Source organism: Coenobita brevimanus, chromosome 110 (genome assembly GCF_032717465.1).
Source record: "Coenobita brevimanus isolate Jiangsu-jjx chromosome 110, ASM3271746v2, whole genome shotgun sequence".
Classification (NCBI taxonomy): domain Eukaryota; kingdom Metazoa; phylum Arthropoda; class Malacostraca; order Decapoda; family Coenobitidae; genus Coenobita; species Coenobita brevimanus.
The window spans coordinates 29914229-29935000 of NC_137063.1; the positions used below are offsets into that span (position 1 = coordinate 29914229).

At 44.5% G+C, this 20772-nt stretch overlaps 1 protein-coding gene across 1 annotated transcript in view; it reads left to right on the forward strand.

Moving 5' to 3' along the window:
• The window catches only part of sti (citron rho-interacting kinase sticky), a 421549-nt gene that overhangs the window by 174563 nt on the left and 226214 nt on the right, over positions 1-20772 (forward strand). The window contains exons 15-16 of the mRNA XM_080286239.1: positions 8448-8561; positions 9547-9675. Of these exons, the coding sequence (XP_080142365.1) occupies positions 8448-8561; positions 9547-9675 (243 nt within the window). The remainder of the gene's footprint in view (positions 1-8447; positions 8562-9546; positions 9676-20772) is intronic.

Here is a 20772-nt window from a genome sequence, read left to right on the forward strand (position 1 = left end):
TTCATCTTCACTCAACAATACTGTATCATCAGCAAACAGCAACACGAGAATCTTCCACACATCACCCTCATTCATTAGAGCCAGGCCCATATCCACTGCCATACCTTGCACCTCCTTTACAACCCAATCGATGTATATATTAAACAGCCATAGAGGCATCACACATCCCTGTTTCAGTCCCACATTTGGATCAAAGAACTCACTCAGCTCACCATCCACTTGCACCATAGCCCTAGCTCCCCTGTACATACTCTCCACAGCATTCAAAAATTTCTCATCCACTCCATATATTATTAATACCTTTCACATACCTTGCCTATCTACTCTGTCATATGACTTCTCAAAGTCCATGAAGGCAGCATACACTTTCTTCCCTTTCTCTTGATACTTCTTCACTAAACATCTTAGAACAGATATCTGATCTACACACCCTTTACCCTTCCTAAATCCCCCTTGTTCTTCTCCATCTAGCTCCTTTGTTATATGCCTAACCCTGTTAATGAGTATTCTACCATATAGTTTTCCAATCACACTAAGAAAGCAAATACCTCTATGGTTGCCACAGACTTCTTTCTCCCCTGTTCCTTTGTATAAAGGAACAATTATGCCTGATTTCCAGTTCTCTGGAACCCTTCCCTCTTTTCAAGCCAATCTACACAACTTCCATATCCACTCCACAGCAATCTCACCCCCATACTTCAGCATTTTACCACACACTCCATCAATTCCTGGGGCTTTTCCCATCATGATCTTCCTCATTGCTTCCACAACTTCCACCCTACTGATCTCTTCCTCCCTCCTCTCATCTCTTCTTCTCCCAGCCATTCCCCAGCCACTTATACTCACACTGCTCTCACTCTCTACATTCAACAAATCCTCAAAGTGCTCCTTCCATCTCCCCATTTTCTCTCTCTTCCCCACCAGCAGTCTGTTATTCCCATCTCTGACTCCCCTACTGTTTCCATTTCACACTGTCTTACTTTCTTTGCCTCCTTCCAAAACAATTTCTTATCCTCCCTCCGTTGCACACTCAGATTCCTCCCAAACTCTTCATCCACTCTCTTCTTACTCTCCTTCACCAATCTCGTCACCTCTCTTCTCCTGCTCACATATACCTCTCTCTTCTCTCTCTCATCTTCTCCCCTACCTATACTCACTAGCCAGTCACCATATGCCTTCTTTTTTTGTTTCACAGCTCATTTCACCTCATCATTCCACCATGCTGTCCCTTGCACACCCCTGCATCTCCTCCATACTCCACAAACCACCTCACACGCAGCACCTGTCCCTTCCGTGAATATCATGCATACTTCTTCCACCCTTTCCATCTGCTCTAACTCATACCTTTCCAATCTTTCTTCCACTGTGGTCTTATACTCTGTCATTTTCTCACTCTCTTGCAACTTCTCCACTCTTTTCACAGGAGCTGTGTCCTCTTGTCTTCCCCTTTGTCTCTTCACCCCTTTTCTTTGCAGCCTTACCTTGGCCATCACAAAGTGATGGTCGGAAATTCTATTCCCCCACCATCTCCGCACTCTTGCATCCAACACTTGTCTTCTCATACACCCATCCACACACACACGTAATCTGTCATTGCCTTTCGTTCAACAAGTTCACTGTCCATCCTCCTCATGACTCTCCATGTATTCCTGTGGATCATCTTATGCCGGAAGAAGGTGTTGGCTATTGCCAACCCCTTACGAGCATAGCTGTCCACCAGAGCACTACCATTCCCATCTGCTTCAGCTGGCACACCCCACTGACCAACCACTCCATCCACTCATACATTCCCAACTTTGCCATTCATGTCTCCAATCAAAAACACTCTCACGCTCCTCTCAGACTTGTCCATACATGCTTCTACTCTCACCCAAAACTCATCTTTCACTCTTGCCACTTTGTCCTCTGTCGGCGCATATGCACATACAGTCGCCCAAGCTTGTATACCTACTTTCATCCTCACCTATACAATCCTTGCACCTACTGTTCCATACTCTATTATATTCTCCTTCCACTTCTTGCCTACCATCAGACATACTCCCTCTGTTGTCCTCTCATTCTCATTGACTCCTGCACATATTCCTAAAACATACTCCCATTCTCTCACCCTTTCACCTCTCCCTTTAGTTTCAGTCAATCCACATACATCCACTCTTGCATCCTCAGGCACCTGAACAATCTCTCTCTCTTTATCTTCATCATTCACTCCTCTCACATTCCATGTTCCCATCCTTTGAATGTCTTTTGTCTGTTCCTTTGTTGTCAATGCATGGTCCGTCCTTGTCCGAGGCGCTTTTTTCGCTTGTTTAGTTAGTTCTTTTTACAGGGTGGGGCACTAACCCACCACCAACCCTTTTAGTCATCTCATACGACAAGCAGGGTTACTGGGGGAGTATTCTTGAAACCCCCCTACTCTGGGTGACATATACCCAGGGGGTATATATTGTCATTCTCTGACTAAATATATCTGTGTTGTTTACTTATCCCCTAATTCTGCTGACTATGAAAAACTCAGCTATCTTACTTCTACTGCCCTTAGCCGGCAGCAGCAGTTGGTGAGAAGCACCTAAAAAAAAAAATGTTTTTATATAGATGACCCCGACCACAGATCTGGAACATGAATATAATTATACCGCATTATGGAAAGTTTTAACATAATCTATATACAGTATAGACTGTACCGCACTTAAGCTTTAACGTAATCTATACATGGACTCTACCGCAATATAAAGCTTTAACATAATCAATATATAAATTCTACCGCAATGTGGAACAGCTGTTACAGTTCATTATCATAGCAGAGATGCTTATAATACTAAAACTTTTATTCTGTTAGCAGCTTTTGTTCATATTTGTAAAAGTAAGATAAATGGAGTCACTCACACCCACAGGCAAAGCTGTGTCGTGGACTTGTGACCTGGATGTGGTTTCCCTCCACCCTCCCTCACTAAATTTTTGCTAACCTAACCTAACCTTTAATTGTTGCATCTTATGGCATTTTTCTTTTGATCTACTGTGGTATATGATTCTGAGTACGTCATCCAAATATCGAAAGAAAAGCATTAATATATCAAACGAAAATCATAAATTGAGTTATACAGGAGAAACAGAAGAGTACTGCATCCCCTATAGGAGCTGAGAACAGACTGATTGAGTCACAAGGTGCACACCCTTATATAGGCCACCTGCTACCTGTAAGGTTGCCAGGTAGGGATATCTGAGGCTCTAGGGCACTTGACACATTACTGTCTGTATATAGTCTCTGCTAGGATTTACAGGGGACAGTTTTGGGGTAGCATCTATTAATAGTCTCCCCGCATTTTTCCAGTCGATTTTACATAGTCTGTATATAGTTCCACCACTGGCCAAGGGTTAATGACCCAGAGCAGCTTGTACAGCACCCTACCTGTATCCCTGACTGCCGTGGAGAGAGTTCGAATATACTTGACCTCTTCCTTACAACTAATCCTTCTGCTTATGCTGTAAATCTTTCCTCTCTGTTGGGCTCCTACGATCACGGTCTTATTACCTTAACCTGTCCTATTGCTTCAGTATGGTCTGTGGACCTTCCAAAGAAACATTGGTTGTGGCCCTTTAGAGCTGCTGATTGGGAGGCCCTCAGGCAGTACTACTTTGATTTTCCCTGGAATGATTATTGCATCCTGGCTGAGACCATGTCCCCCTGTCCCCCGCCATTCCACTGCCCTGCTCCCAGCTCACACCCCCCTCTCTCGTATACCTCTTCGTTCCATCCCTCCGTCTCATCCTTGGCATCCACCTCTCTCTCCCCCCTCCACCTCACTCACATACACTCTTCATCAGACTCTCACTCTCCATCCTCTCCACATGGCCAGACCATCTCGGTGTGTTTCTCCTAACGCTTCCTATCACATGCACATCCCAACACTCCTTCACTTCTTCATTTGTCAGTCTCTCTCTCCATGTGACTCCTCATGCTCCTCTCCAATAACTCATTTCCACTGCTTTAACTCCTGACTTCTGTCCCTCCAACAAGGTCCAAGCTTCATGTCCATATGTTTGAGTTGGTGTCACAATACTGTCATGCAGTAACTTTTTCACTTCCATGCTCACTTCTCTGTTTCTTATCACTGCTTTCAAGGAACCAGCAACCTTTCTTCCTTGTCGTACCCTTTCAAGCACTTCACCCTCTAAACGTCCATCCTTACTCATCATACTACCAAGTACTTAAATGCACTCACATTTTCCATTTCCTCTTCATCCAGCCTGACTGTACATTCACTGACTTCATTTCTCTTGAAGACCATAACTTTACTCTTCCCTGCATTTACCTTTAGATTCCATTTCTTACACGCACTCCCAAACACATCCACCAATCCTTACAGCTCCTGTTTGTCTTCACTTAACAACACAGTATCATCTGCAAACAACAGTACATGGAGTTTCCAAACACTGCTGTCTCTCTCATTAGTGCTGCTCCAACATCCACTGCCCTATCACGTATCTCTCTTATAACCCCATCCTTATACAGCTTGAACAGCCATGGAGACATGTCACATCCCTGTTTCAATCCAATCTTCAGATAGAAAAATCCAATCAGTTCACTATCCACATGCGCTACAGCCTTAGCACCCTCATACATACTCTTCACAGCGTTCAGCAACGTCCCATTTACTCTCGATATTCTTAATACTTTCCACAATCCATGTCTATCCACCCAGTCATATGCTTTCTCCAAATCCATGAAGGTCACATACAACTTCTTTCCCTTCTCTAGAAACTTTTCCACAAAAGATCGAAGAATGAATATCTGATCTACACAACCCTTCCTAAAACCTCCCTGTCCTTTTCCAACTAATTCCTCTGTCATTTCCCAAACTCTGTCAATAAGTATCCTACCATACACTTTTCCTGTTACACTGAGAAGACAAATGTCCCTATGATAACCACACACTTCTTTTTCCCCCTTTCCTTTGTACAGGGGAGTAATTATACCTGACTTCCAATCCTCCAGGGCTCAACCTTGCGCATTACGGAGGTTATTCTCTCTGGCATGGAAGCATACATTCCTTTCTCTTATTTTTGACTGATGCAAAAAACCTTGGTTTAATCACGCATGTTCTAATGCTGTCCACAACAAGGAGAAGGCCTACAAAAGGCACCGGAGCCAACCTACCCCTGAATCTCATCTTTTTTTTATGTTTCTCGGAAGTCTGTTCTTCTCTCTGCACAAAACAGTTTAATCCGTACTAAATGTTCTGAACTCTCCAACTCAAATTCTTCCTGCTCCTTCTGGCACCTTGCCGAAAACTTTTCTAAATACTTTATCTCATCATCCTTCCCTCCAGTTTTCCCCTCAGATGGTTCTGTAGCTATTTCTTCTTCTGATAAGGCAGAACTCTTCACTCAGACTTTCCCCTCCAGTTCCACCTTAGACAATTCCGGTGCTGTTCCTGCATCTTTTCCCCCCCTCTGACTTCCTCGTGGCTGCCATTAAAATTTCTTCATTTGAAGTATTTTCTGCCATCACTGGCCTCAATACTAACGAGGCATATGGAGCTCGTTGGGTCCCTCCTGTTGTCCTCAAGAACTGTGCTTCTGTGCTTACACCCTGCCTAGGTAAACTCTTTCATCTTTGTCTATCAATTTGCACCTTTCGTTCTTGCTGGAAGTTTGGTCTCATTCAGCCTGTCCAAAGAAGGGTGACCATTTCCAGTCCTTTAACTATCTCCCAGTAGCTTTAATGTCCTTTATTTCAAAAGTTTTTGAGTCTGTTCTTAACAACATATTTTTAAAGCATCTTTCCTATCACAACCTTCTTTCTGATCGTCAGTATGGGTTCTGCCAGGGATGCTCCACTGGTGATCTCACCTACCTTTCAGACTCTTGGTCATCCTCCTTTCAGGACTTTAGCAAAAGCTTTGCCACTTCACTTGACATCTGAAAGACTTTTGATCGAGTCTGGCATACCATAAATATTTAATATCCAAACTTCCCTCTTATGGTTTCTACCCCTCTATCTCTGCCTTCATCTCTAGCTTCCTTTCTGGTTATTCTATTGGTGCTGTTGCAAATGGCCACTGTTCTTCTAGAGCTATTAGTAGTATTGTTCCTCAGGGGCTCTTTCCTATCACCAACTCTCTTCCTTTCATTCATCAATACCTTCTAAGCTGTACATTAAACCCTATCCACCCATGCGCTGATGAATCCACCCTTCACATTTCCATTCACATCCCACAGCGTCCATATCAGCAGTTAGTTCAACAGACAGGGGATTAGGCTATGGCACACCTAATGTCGGACTTGGCTTATATCTCTGATTGGGGTAAATATAACCTTGTTGTTTTTAATGCATAAAAAACTCAGTTCTTTCATCTCTCAACCTGACAAAATCTTCCACAGGAGTACTGTCTATTTGTAACAATATCCAGCTCAGTCCTGCATCATCTTTAAACATACATGGGGTTTCATTTTCTCAGGATTTGTCGTGGAAGGAACGTATTACCTCCCTTGTAAAATCTACTTCCAAGAGATTAGATGTGCTAAGCTGACTCCGTGCCTTCTTTATCCCTGCATAGTTTTTTACTTTATACACGGGTTTTATTTGCCCCTTTGTAGAGTACAACTCTAATGTGTGGGGAGGCCCACACACAGCTCTTCTCAATATGGTGGAGTCAGAGGCTTTTCGTCTCATTAACTCTCCTCCTCATACTGGCTCCCTTCAAGCTGTCTCTTTGCTGCATGGTTGCTTCTTTATCTCTTTTCTATCACTAGGTCAGTGGTCACTGCACCTCTAAACTGTCTGCATGCATCCCTCCACCACTACGGTGGGCACATAGTACCCATCAAGCAACAAACTCTCATCCCTTTTCTGTCCAATTCTCTAATGCAAGAGTTAACCACCACTTCCAGGCCTTCATGTATGCAACAGGTCAGCTCTGGAACTGTCTCCCTCTGTCTGTTTTTCCAACTGCCTTAGATCTCCAGTGTTTCTAATACAGTGTGTCCAGGCATCTCGAAATGAATGGATCTTGAATTTGGCTCACTGTTATCTTGCTTTTGTTTTTTTATGGAGGGAGCAATTTGCAGGCCCCTGGCCTTTGATTCCTTCTTCCTTGTGTTTAAAAAAAAAAAAAAAAGAATAACAACAGTAAACCACTCCTACTTGTAAATATTACAAGCTGGACGACTCAGGGTGCTACCACTCACATGTAGTGACAGTTGGTCGCCTTGTTTTTGATCGTTTGAGGCCATGAAAGCATATTTTGCTAGCTAGTACCAAAGCAGGTAGGAAATGGACAACAGACAGAACCACATGAGACATAGGTTGTGTAAAGCTGTGAATTGCCACTCATCTCATAAACACAGTCACATTCTTCACATCATATTAAAATTCAAGAAATGTGAAAAATTGAGTGAGATCTGGAAGGCCTACTAAAAGCTAATGGAAATGTCTTCTGAAAGGCATAGTACTGCTGCAGTCAAAGGGGCAAATGATTCTATCTATCGGTCTGTCTATTGCCAGACACCTTAGTTACGTAACTGTCTATTGCCAGACACCTCAGTTACGTAAGGGGTGGCCACAAGCAAATTGCCTCCATGTCTCCCTGCCCAGTGCAAGTTCACTGCCCTGCTCCCAGCTCACACTCCCCTGTCTCATATGCCTCTCCACTCCATCCTTCCGTCTCATCCTCATCCTCCCTCTCCCTCTCCCCTCCTCCACCTCACTCGCATACACTCTCCTTGTTAGTCTCTCTTTCTTCATCCTCTTTACTTGGCCAAACCACCTCAATGTATTTCACCTAACGCATTCTATCACATCCACATCTACACCACAATGCTTCTTCACTTCCTCATTCGTCAATCTGTCTCTCCATGCAACTCTGCGTGCTCCTCTCAGACAGTTCATTTCCACTTTTCTCACTCTTGACATGTGTTCTTCCAGTAAGGTCCAAGCTTCAGTTCCATACATTAGGGTAGGTATCACAATACTGTCATGCAGTGACTTTTTTACTTCCATGCTCACTTTCCTGTTCCTCATCACTGCTTTCAAAGAACCAGCAACATTTCTTCGTTGTTGTGCCCTTTCAAGCACTTCACCCTTTAAACTTCCATCATTACTCATCACACTACCCATGTACTTAAATGCACTCACATTTTCCATTTCCCCCTCATCCAACCTCGCTGTAAATTCAGTGGAAAAAGAACATTTTTTATACATTTGGGAAACTCGACCATTCAGTAAAATCCCTTGATACTATATCTGTTTCCTTAGTATTTGTTAGTATGAAGTACTGCTTTTTCTTCTTCTTCTTCTTCTAATATTTCTTGATTATGAACCACTGTTAACTGTTTTTTTTTCCGCTTTATTTTTGTATCCCACTTACCCCACTTATCAGTCAGAAAAAGGTTAGAAAAATGATGGGAAATGGGTTAGATGTTATTGTTACTGATGATGATTTTTCCAGGCATCCATAGCAAAACTGGAGGGCAAGATCAACAGCCTTGAAGAGGTGTCCAGATCGTTGGAGCAGCACAAGAAGCAAGTGCGAGAGGCACACCAATTGATAGACACATTAAAGGTTAGTCCTTTGTTTGGGTAGCCTCATTAGTAGTTATTTGTTTTCTGTAATTGGTAATGTATTACCAATGCCATCATATCTACCCAATATTAGTCTCAGTTTTGTATATGTCTGTTGCTTGTGCTTCGTCCTGTAAGAGATGGCTTTAGCAAAATGACCTCCCAGCACTCCATTGCTGCATGGAGCACTTACCTTACTATTTCTAATTATTATTGTATTTTTTTTTAGCTTAAGTCTGTGTAATTTTAGTTATTGTTCCACTTCTTTCATAAATAAGTTATACAGTATCTGAATTATAATAATTAAATGCCCAGCATACCCAGAGTTCCAGACTATAAGCTATGATTATGGAGAACCCAAGGATGGAAAAATAGTAGCAGTAGTACCAGACTCATCTGGATGTGAACTTGGTGGACTGCATGCTAAAGCTGCTTTTCTTTTGCAGTCTACCATTCTCCTTTGAGGGATTAGGATGAGAATTAAGCTGAGTTAATATAACTGAGTAGCATCACCACCTGGTTGTGTCAGTGACGTCACTTGAAGGCGTCCATCTCACAGAACTGGAGGAATGATAGAATACTAGAAGAGAAGATAGGTTTCGGGACCAACTAGATAATGGTCAGACAAAAAATTTCTTGATTTCTTAATCCAGCCTCATCCTGTTTGTAGTAGGGAACAAGGATCAGAAAAGAGTCAGGATGATATGAAAGATTCAGAAGCCAGAATACAGTGATGTTAATGTATTTGTCATTTAGCTAGAGAGCCATGGAACAGTGTCCTCTCAGCATAGTATTTCAGGATTCTGTTTCTTCATCCCTGGATTCTAAGAAATATATTTTGATAATATGGGAATGTTGTACAGTTAATTATAGTTCAGTGTGTGTAAGTGTAATGGAGAAGTTGTATCGTTATCTTAATTTACCCTGGGCTTTGGGGAATGATTAAAGAAATTTGTTGTATAAGTTTAAATTATTTCCCTCTGTAGCTTGAGATAAGGCGGCTGGAGTCAGAGGTGAAGGCAGGTGAGGCAACCAAGGAGGTGATGGGGCAGGACAAGGCTGCTCTAAGGGAGGAGGTGAAGGAGCTGCAAAAGAAGCTGGAGCACTCAGAATTGGTAAGAGAGTTTCTGTGCTATTCCCATGGCTTTAATGACATGTGAATGAGTGTATGTGGCGCATTTCACTAGGCTTGCTGTTTGATAGTTCAGTTCTTGTGATTTCTCTTCCTTTTCTTTTATTTTCTAGATCCCACTGTATGCCATCTTTTAGGAGGGAGTATGAGTTGTAGTGATGATAATCTTGCCTGCAGATGATTTTACTCCATTATGAAGAATGTAGCTGTTGTTCTCAAGGCAATCATTGCTATGGTTTCTGACTTTTGGTTTGCAGATCACAACAAAGCTGGATCATAGCCATCATCAGGAGGTGGCAAAGAGAGAAAGAGAGAGAGTTTAATTTCCTATACCAGTATTTAGGCCATCAGTGCAGTAGTCCATAGTTGCTTTGTTGTCACCTGATGGAACTAAGCCACTCCCACAACTGTGATGTAAGTCATGGTTGCACAAATATCCATAAGCCTTAGTTATTGGATAAGAATGATTCTCCTTGGCTGTTAGTCAGATCAGCCCTCCACTCTGACAACATTGTGGCCATCATTTGAGCTGAAATGGATTAGGGATATTTGTCAGGTTAGAAAAAGTGTGCTTAGGATGATTTTACCTGATTACAGTAACATGGCATAAAAAGGGGGAAGTGGTCGTTCAGTGGTTAGAGAATTGCCTCTTATCTGGAGAGTTTGACCACAGGCTTAGGCAGGGAACAGTTTGATTGTCTGAATTTAGTTTAAACAGACTAAACTGTTCATCCACAAAACTGACCAATATGTATGAGACAGCCTTAGCATGTGCAGTATTCAGTATGGATGGTGGTTAGTAGTGCCGATATCCCAGTGTGATATTATAGTGAATGGAGAGAGATTGGAATTGGTGAGAGGTCAAATACCTGGGTACAGTGATAGAATAGAGAGGAAAATGTGCAAAAGAAGTGGAAAGTAGTGACACAAGGAAGGACAGTAGCTGGTGCTATGAAGGCCATGATAAGAAAGAGAGGCTTGAGTGTTGCAGCTGCACGAGGCTTACATGAAGGAGTGTTAGTGCCAACTTTAACATATGGATATGAGTACCATCCTCTCACTCGATGTAGTGCTGCTTTCGCGTGTCTGTCCTTTCCTCTCATCCGTCCTTTCCTTCCTTCCTCATCAGTCTTTCTTTACTTCATTCTTTCCTTGTCCTTCTGCCTAAGGGTGACTTTACACTCCCTTTTTTTTCTTGTTTTCCTTCATTCTTTCCTGTTCTTTCAGCCCATGGGTGACTCTACACTGAATGACAAGCCAAATGGTTTCCTTTACACCAGGAAGCCATTTACTATGCTGGGTGGTAATCATATAACCAGCTTATGGCGCCTGGTAGTTTAGTGGGTAATTGCAGCGTTCCAGTCAGATTGAGCCAGTGAAGGTTTATATCCAAGGGATGGTTGGGGTTATTGCTCACATAATGCCACTCAGGGATGAGTGAGGCTGGTCATTGTCATCTTAAATGTCAGGACCAACTTGCCTATCCCCGGGCTCATAGGCTCCTCATGGGGCAACATAGGATTGGATGATGGATGGATGTGAGACTATGGTGCGGCATGAAAATGAGAAGTCAGGAGTGAGAGCAGTGGAGATGGGACTGCTGAGGAATGTATGTGGAACAGAAAGTGGGTAGGATATGAAATAACATGATTCGTGAAAGATGTGGAGTGAGGAAGTCTGTGGACACCAGAATCGAAGAGAGTTTATTGAGATGGTATGGTCATGTGGAGAGACTGGATAACAATAGAGTGGTGAAAAAGGTATACCTGAGCGAATTTGAAGGAAGGAGGAGGCGAGGTAGCCTAAGGAGAAGGTGGAGGGATATGGTGGATGTGTGCTTGAGAAAGAGAGGTATGGAAGTCAATGAAGCTAGGGGACTGACAAGAGATCGAGCTGGCTGGATGAATGTTGTGAGAAGAAGTGCATGATCAGGGATTTGGCACCCCTTTTTAACTTGACAGCGTCTGGATTGACCCTATCGGATACGTTTATGTGAAGCTACAGTATGTGGTGAATGTTTTTTGCGTATCGGATAGTGCCAGGATTCCGGAGGCTTGAATGATGAGTGAATGGAAGCGTGGCCCATTAGGTTGGGCAAATTTAGGCTGCTGGAGGGTGCTACTCCTCACCCTGCACCAAGGTGGGAAATGAGGTTTATATGATGATGATGATGGTGGTGGTGTGCAGTAGGAGAACTGCTTTGCTTAAGGCAGCAAACCATCAGATACATGCGGGGAAGGAGGAGTGAAGTTGTCCAGTTGAAGTGATATCTTGCCACACACATAGTGTGGGTCCACAAGAAGTTCTTGGAGGTTTTTTGATCATATAAAGCCAAGTGGTAATTGTAACCAACTACAAAGCTGCCAGCCTGTTAGTGCCAGGGTTCAGATTCTGATGAGGATGCTGGTACTACTTAATCCAGGTGTTCATCAGCCCATCCAGTTGTTGGGTAAATGAGTACATAGGATAACACCTAGGAGAATTAACTCTGGCAACCAGGATGACACATTGGCTTTACAGTGGTGAGTAACCCATCAGAGGCTCAAAGGAACAAGTTACAGAGATGAGCTCAGTGGGTAAATGCTTCATGGCATCTGTCACCATCTTTGCTTTATTGCCGTCAGGGAATAAGCCAGTCATTGCTCTTAACCCAGGCTGCTGCTTTCACCCAGTAGAGATGGGACCCCATCCATACTCCCATTCTCTCCTCTCCATTTAGTTTCAGTTAATCCACAGACATCCACTTTTGCACCTTTAAGCACCTGGTTAATCTCTCTCTCTATCACCTCATCATTTGCACCCCTTACATTCCAGGTTGCCATCCGTATCATGTCCTTTGTACGATCCTTAGTCGTCATCTTTTGGTCAGTCCTGGTCCGAGGCTCCTTGTTTGTATTTTTAGTTAGTTGTTTTCTGGGGAGGGGCACTAACCCTCCGCCAACCCACTTGCTGTCAGGTAGGGAACATGTGCCGGTTGGTTATAAGGTTACCACCAGCATTGTAAATGATTTCCTGGTTTACAGGAAATCATTTGGCTTGCCACTCGATGTAGAGCCACCCTAAAAACAGGATACCACTACACTTAGTGAGTGGTTCCTTTTCATTTATTTCATGCTTTCTGTCCCTTATTTGTGTGAATAGGGTCTTAAATAGGTGCTATGCATGTCCAGTAGGGAGTTATGTAGGTGATTTTCTGTGTTAGGCTGGGTTAGGGTCCATAAGTAGCAGTCCAGGAGGCACGGTCCCAGTAACTGGACAAGCCCTCTTCCCGGACATGGCTTTGCTGTATTACATTGGATATTGGAGAGATTACTGCATATATATTTTATTACTTTATAAATTAGTGGTGGTGGGTTAGTGCCCCACCCCGTAAAAAGAACCAACTAAACAAGCGAAAAAAGCGCCTTGGACCAGGACGGACCATACGTTGACAACTAAGGAACGGACAAAGGACATACTGAGGGTGGGGACGTGGAATGTGAGAGGAATGAATGATGAAGTGAAAGAGAGAGATTGTGCAGGTGCTTGACGATGCAAGAGTGGATATATGTGGATTGACTGAAACTAAAGGGAGAGGTGAAAGGGTGAGAGAATGGGAACATGGTTTAGGTATATGTGCAGGAGTTAACGAGAATGAGAGGGCACGAGAGGGAGTATGTCTGATGATAAGCAAGAAGTGGAAGGAGAATATAAGAGAGTATGGAGCAGTGGGTGCAAGGATTGTATGGGTGAGGATGAAAGTAGGTATACAAGCGTGGGCAATTGTATGTGCGTATGCTCCAGCAGGGGACCAAGTGGCAAGAGTGAAAGATGAGTTTTGGACGAGAGTAGAAGCATGTATGGACAAATTTGAGAGGAGCGAGAGAGTGCTTTTGATTGGAGACATGAATGGCAAAGTTGGGAATGTACGAGTGGATGGAGTGGTTGGTCAGTGGGCTGTGCCAGCTGAAGTAGATGGGAATGATAGTGATTTGGTGGACATCTGTGCTGGTAAGGGGTTGGCAATAGCCAACACCTACTTTCGGCATAAGATGATCCACCGGTATATATGGAGAGTCATGAGGAGGATGGATGGTGAACTTGTTGAACGAAAGGCAATGATAGACTACGTGTGTGTGGATGAGCGAATGAGAAGACAAGTGTTGGATGCAAGAGTGTGGAGAGGGTGGGGGAATGGAGTCTCGGACCATCACTTAGCAATTGCCGAGGTAAAGCTGCAAAGAAATTGGTTAAGAGACGAAGGGGAAGACAGGAGGAAACAGCTCCTGTGAGAAGAGTGGAGAAGTTGCAAGAGAGTGAGAAAATGGCAGAGTATAAGAGCATAGTGGAAGAAAGATTGGGAAGGTATGAGCTAGAGCAGATGGAAGGGGTGGAAGATGTATGTAAGATATTCACGGAAGAGATAGGCGCAGCATGTGAGTTGGTTTGTGGAGTGAGGAGATGCAGGGGTGTGCAAGGAACAGCATGGTGGAATGATGAGGTGAAACAAGCCGTGGAACAAAAGAAGAAGGCATATAGTGAATGGTTAGTGAGTAGAGGAAGGGGAGAAGATGAGAGAGAGAGAAGAGAGAGGTATATGTGAGCAGGAGAAGAGAGGTGAAGAGACTGGTGAAGGAGAGTAAGAAGAAAGGGGATGAAGAGTTTGGGAGGAATCTGAGTGTGAAATGGAGGGAGAGTAGGGAATTGTTTTGGAAGGAGGTAAAGAAAGTAAGGCAGTGTGAAAGGGGAAATAGTAGGGGAGTGAAAGATAGGAATAATAGATTGTTGGTGGAGAAGAGAGAGAAATTGAGGAGATGGAAGGAGCACTTTGGGGATTTGTTGAATGTAGAGAGTGAGAGCAGTGTGAGTATAAGTGGTTGGGGAATGGCTGGGAGAAGAAGAGATGAGAGGAGGGAGGAAGAGATCAGTAGGGTGGAAGTATTGGAAGCAATGAAGAAGATCAAGATGGGAAAGGCCCCAGGAATTGATGGAGTATATGGTGAAATGCTGAGGTATGGGGGTGAGATTGTTGTGGAGTGAGTATGGAAGTTGTGTTGATTGGCCTGGGAAGAGGGAAGGGTTCCAGAGGACTGGAAATCAGGTATAATTGTTCCTTTATACAAAGGAAAAGGGGAGAGAGAAGTATGTGGTAACCATAGGGGTATTTGCCTTCTTAGTGTGACTGGAAAAATATATGGTAGAATACTCATTGATAGGTTAGGCAGGCATATGACAGAAGAGCTAGATGGAGAAGAACAAGGGGGATTTAGGAAGGGAAACGGGTGTGTAGATCAGATATTTGTTTTAAGATGTTTAGTGGAGAAGTATCTAGAGAAGGAAAAGAAAGTGTATGCTGCCTTCATGGACTTGGAGAAAGCTTATGACAGAATAGATAGGCAAGGTATGTGGAAAGTATTAAGAATATATGGAGTGGAGGGGAAATTGTTGAGTGCTGTGAAGAGTATGTACGAAGGAACTAGGGCTACGATGCGAGTGGATGGTGAGCTGAGTGAGTTCTTTGATCTCAATATTGGACTGAAACAGGGTTGTGTAATGTCTCCATGGCTGTTTAATATATACATGGATGGGGTTGTAAAGGTGGTGCAAGGTAGGGCAGTGGATGTGGGGGTGGCTCTAATGAATGAGGGTGAGATTTGGATGATTCCGGTGTTGCTGTTTGCTGATGATACAGTATTGTTGAGTGAAGATGAATGGGAGTTGCAAGGTTTGGTGAATGATTTTGGGACAGTGTGTAGGAAGAGGAATCTGAAAGTTAATGTAAACAAGAGTAAAGTTATGGTGGTTGGGAGGAAAGAAGTCACAGATTGTACAGTGAGTTCGGATGGTGAGGATATGGGAAATGTGAGTGCATTCACGTACTTGGGTAGTGTGATGAGTAAGGATGGAATTTGGGGGAGGAAGTGCGTGAAAGGGTACAGCAGGAAAGGAAGGTTGTTGGTTCATTGAAAGCAGTGATGAGGAATAGGGAGGTGAGTATGGAAATTAAGAAGTCACTGCATGATAGTATTGTGATCCCTACCCTGACGTATGGAAGCGAGGCGTGGACCTTGCAAGAGGGGAACAAGTCAAGAGTGAGAGCAGTGGAAAGTTAAGAAGTCACTGCATGATAGTATTGTGATCCCTACCCTGACGTATGGAAGCGAGGCGTGGACCTTGCAAGAGGGGAACAAGTCAAGAGTGAGAGCAGTGGAAATGAGTTACTTGAGAGGAGCATGTGGAGTGACATGGAGGGACAGGCTGACGAATGAAGAAGTGAAGGAACGTTGTGGGGTGGATGTGGATGTGGTTGAGAAGATTAAGAGAAATACACTTAGGTTGTTTGGACATGTGGAGAGAATGGAGAATGAAAGACTGACTAAGAGGGTGTATGTAGGTGAGGTGGAGGGAGGGAGAGGGAGGGGTAGACCGAGGATGAGGTGGAGGGATGGAGTTGAGAGATATATGAGGGAGGGGGGGGTGAGCTGGGGGGAGGGTAGTCAAATGGTGGTTGACAGAGTGACTTGGAGGCATTTTGTCTGCGGCCACCCTTTGTGGGATTAGGGCGTCAGGCTATAGATAAATAGATAGAGATAAATTAGTACTTACCAAAACTGTGTAGCTCCATGCTTTTGTTGAGGTAGTGTAGATGACATTAATGATGATGAAGGATGATGATGATGTCCCCTCCACAAGAGGCGAAGAAAACGTTGAAGATGATGGGTGTGGAGGGGAAGTGTGAGGCCCCTGGTTAGGTCATCCAGTACTGCTGCTTACGATGGTAAGCATTGGTACATGTGGCACACAGTGGATTTTTACAAGTGACACACTCATACTTTGTATCTTTCCTCTTCCCACTCTTGAAGCACACACGGCACCGCCTCCTCTTCTTGATGATGGTCAAGGAGTGGTCAAGATCTTTCCCGAGACGATGAATGTGGTCAATGAGCTGCCGTTTGCGTGGAGGAAGAATATCACCAGGGGCCACTTCCTTTTCCTCTTCCTCTGTCCTTACAGGAGCATCCACCTCCTCTGGGGAACTGAACAATTGCTTCCGGGCTCATGATGAAGCCCCAGCTGCTTGAGATGAGGGTGGAGGCTGGGAAGACGAGGGTCCTGCCTGGCAGGTAGACAGGGTAGGCGACTGGGAATGAAGTGAGAGTGGAGGATGCTGAGGTGACATTGCTGCAATCACCCTTTCAGACACACCTTCTTCCTTTATTTCTTTCATCTTTTGACCGTTCCTGCCCTCTTGCTCATCCTGTGCCTTTCAGGAGCATGGGGTATGTTATCTCCAGCATGTGGCCACACATCTGGGTTAAAGTGCACCAATGCCATGATAGCTTCATGATGGAATTTCAGCAGATCCATCTTTTGGTCACCTTTGTATTTCTTAAACAGGACATAGGCTTTGTGAAGGGTCATTTGCAGGAGATACAATATCATTTTCATTGTCCACTTGAGTGTTTGTCGAGTAAAGTGGTAGTATTTGATCATATAGATCTACACCACCCACGTACTTGTACTCGACAGTGGCCAAGGGCTTGTTGCCCACCCTCATGGAAAATGATGTGACACCATGGCATTTGGTTTTCACTCATCGGTTGACTTTTTGTGTGTTGTTGTTGAGAGTGTAGATGGCAGACACAAGACAGGTATCTTGCCACAGGATGACAAAGATGTCCCCCTTACGGCGGAACAGAGTGGTGTCCAGGGGCAACGTCTTTTTGCCTGCTGCCCTGAGGTCTGGAGGGACACCACCTTGCACTAGGTACGGGGTACCGCACACGTGAAACTGCTTTTCATATAGCAGTTCAGCTAGGTCAACCAAATTATAAAAGTTGTCCATGTAGACATGGTAACCTTGGCCCTCCATGTGTTGGAGGATGGACAGGACGGTGTCTTGTGTCTTCCTTCCGATTCCATAGTACACTTCGAAATTGAACACGTGCCCAGTGAGTGCCTCTGTAGCAATTATCATTTTCACACAGTATATCTCCGGTTTATGTGAGTTGTACATGTTAAGTCTGAGAATTCCCTTCCATGTCATACCACCTTCATCAACTGATACCTCCTTCTCCTGCACATAAACCTCCTAGGACTTGTTGCTCAGGTATTCCATTACAGGCCGGACCTTCACGAACCTGTCAGTGTTGCCCCTTGGTATTGCATTGTTGTTATAAGCATGGAAATACCTGTTGATGGAGAAATAACTGGACCTGGTTGTACACTGATTGAAGTTGGCGACGTTGTACAGTTCACCAACTGCCCAGTACATTGAAAGGCGTGGCAACCTCACAATTCCTGTGGGAATTGTGAGTCCCCGAAACTTAGCAATGTCCGCCACAATCACATGAATCCACTGATGTCTTGGTCGCTCATTGTTGCCAATATGCTGCATGGCATATATACATGTCTCTTCTGTCAGGTACTCAAGCAACTCATGGGTCAGGAGCAGTTGAAGGAACTCTGTGGGGGACTGAGGAAGGGGGATCTTCAATCCAAGATTTCCAGTGAAATGATGAGGACATGGTGGCCCACTGTCCTCTGTCCATAATGGTGGAGAAACTGGAGATTGTGGTGGGGACGGTGAGTGTGGATGAGGCACGCGGGGCGTAGGTGAACGTGGTGGAGATGGTGAGAGGGAGAGTGAGGGTTCCGGGTGTGCCTTTGTAGCGGGAAAGGAGTCGCCGGGGGATTGGATGGAGTGGGGTGGGATCTGGTGCAGGTGAGGCTGGGCATGCCGCCTGATACCACCATGGAGAAGAGTGGGTGACTCAGTTCTCACATATGAAATTTCACTGTTTTGCTTGAAGCATCACTTTCCTCACTTTCCTTATTCACCCCAAGCAGTATTTCATCTGAATCAGATTCACTATCACCTTTTTTGACAATATTATGCATTTTACTTGAGGTAACCTCAGAACTTACCTCACACTTGCGGCCAAGCTTGGCGGACTTGCCTTTCACCTTAGGCCCCTTTTGTGCTCCTACCCTCACTTTACCAGGCTTCACAGCACTTGCCACTTTCACACCATTACTCTTTTCTGAGCTGGTCATTTCACTGTCACTGTCGTTATACAGTAAGGCTGCATACTTCGTTTTCGTTTTGTTTTTAAAGGCTCCAACATGCTTGCATGTGTCGGCCTTGGTCACCTCATGGCGGCTCTCCACGCTTCACGATCCATTGCAGCCTCCCTGTTCAGTCCCTTAACCCTAAGGTCACACTTAATGACCTCGTCCCATGTCTTTCTCGGTCTACCCCTCATAACCCCACCCCCAATATTAACACTTCTCACCTTCCTCACCCAATTATCATCCCGCATCCTCTCCACATGACCAAACCACCTCAATCTACCTCTCCTCATCACAACACCAATACACTGAAGTCCCATCCTACCTCTCAACTCTTCCATTGTAAACCCAGCCCCTCCAGGGCTTGGATGCAGGGACGCACTGCACATCCACCTAATCACTGTCATTTCTGTACGTCTGAGCCGGCGAATATCTTCCTCCTTCACTGCCCAGGTCTCGCTGCCATACAGCATTACACTCCTAACACATGCTGCATACAAAGACCCCTAGGCACGTAGGGAGAGCCCTCTCAATGTCAGGAAAGGCAAGAGCTCCCTGAACTTCTTCCAACCACTTCTCACCCTAGCCACAGAGCTAGCTCCAGCCCCACCTCCAGCACACAACATTTCTCCCAAATAACAAAACTCTTCCACACACTCAAGAGATTCACCAGCAAGTTCAATCCTTTCACGCCTGACAATTTCCAACTGCTCACCTCTGCACCCTGTACACATAAAATCAGCATTATCTCGCAGTCTACCTCCGATACCACTACATCTCTTATGCACCCATTTATCACACACACCGCACAAGATGGAATTACTTCCCACGCCCTTGTGGCAAACAGCACATGGCCACTGTCCCTCGTCTTTGACAGTACCGCCACCAACCCTAGATATCATCAATTTGTTTTATCTGCATTTACCCTTAAACTCTTTTGCCCCATACCATCTCTCCACTTCCTAAACCTTTCTGCCTCCCTTTCATTCTCTGCAATCAGCACCAAATCATCAGCATACAACAACTCCCACGGGAGTCCATTTCTAAAGTCACGTGAAAGGGCTTCAAGTACCATGCTAAACAACATGGGACTCAAGACTGACCCTGATGCACACCAACATTCACGGAAAACTCATCACTCAAATCTCCATTCACTCTCACCTGGGTGTGAGCACCCACATACATGGCCATAACCACCCTAAGCAGCCACTCCTCCAAGCCAAGCTTTCTCATTGCCCACTTCACCACCTCTATAGGGACTCTGTCAAAGGCCTTTTCCAAATCAACAAAAACAAAATAAAGATCCCTTCTCCTACCAATATATTTTTCCTGAAGCTGTCGAACAATGAATATGGCATCAGTGGTCCCCCTACCTGGCATAAACCCAACCTGCATCTCATCAATATTCACTCTTTCTCTAATCATACCTTCTAAAACTCTCTCCATTACCTTCATTATCTGATCTAAAAGCTTTATACCTCTATAATTTCCTCTTTCCTGGGCATCACCCTTCCCTTTATACACATTTACAATTACACTCTTCAGCCAATCATCTGGGACAACACACTCATATATAATTCTATTTATCAGGTCAGTGACTAAACTCACCCCTAAATCGCCTGAGGCCTTCAACATTTCGGCAGTCAACCCAGACACACCTGCTGCCTTCCCCACCCTCATCCTGCCTATTGCCTCACTCACAGTAGCAGTATCAATCAAAGGCCAAGGGCCAGACACTGGATCTGCTGGCTCCAAACCTTCCCTGTCCCAGTCAAACTCCTCATTCAACAACTGGTTATAATGCTCTCTCCATGCATCTTTAATATCCTCACTGTTCACCACTACCCTTCCTTCATCATTCTTCATACACTGCTCACCTATGATATCCCGATTATCCCTCTTCACCTGACCTGCCACCCTAAATAAATTTTTCCTTTCCCCATGATTTAGGTTATCAAGTACAGTAATTGTCTCTGTGACTCAGACTTTGTCCTGTATACCTCTCTTCTAGCTCTACGCTTGGCAGCCA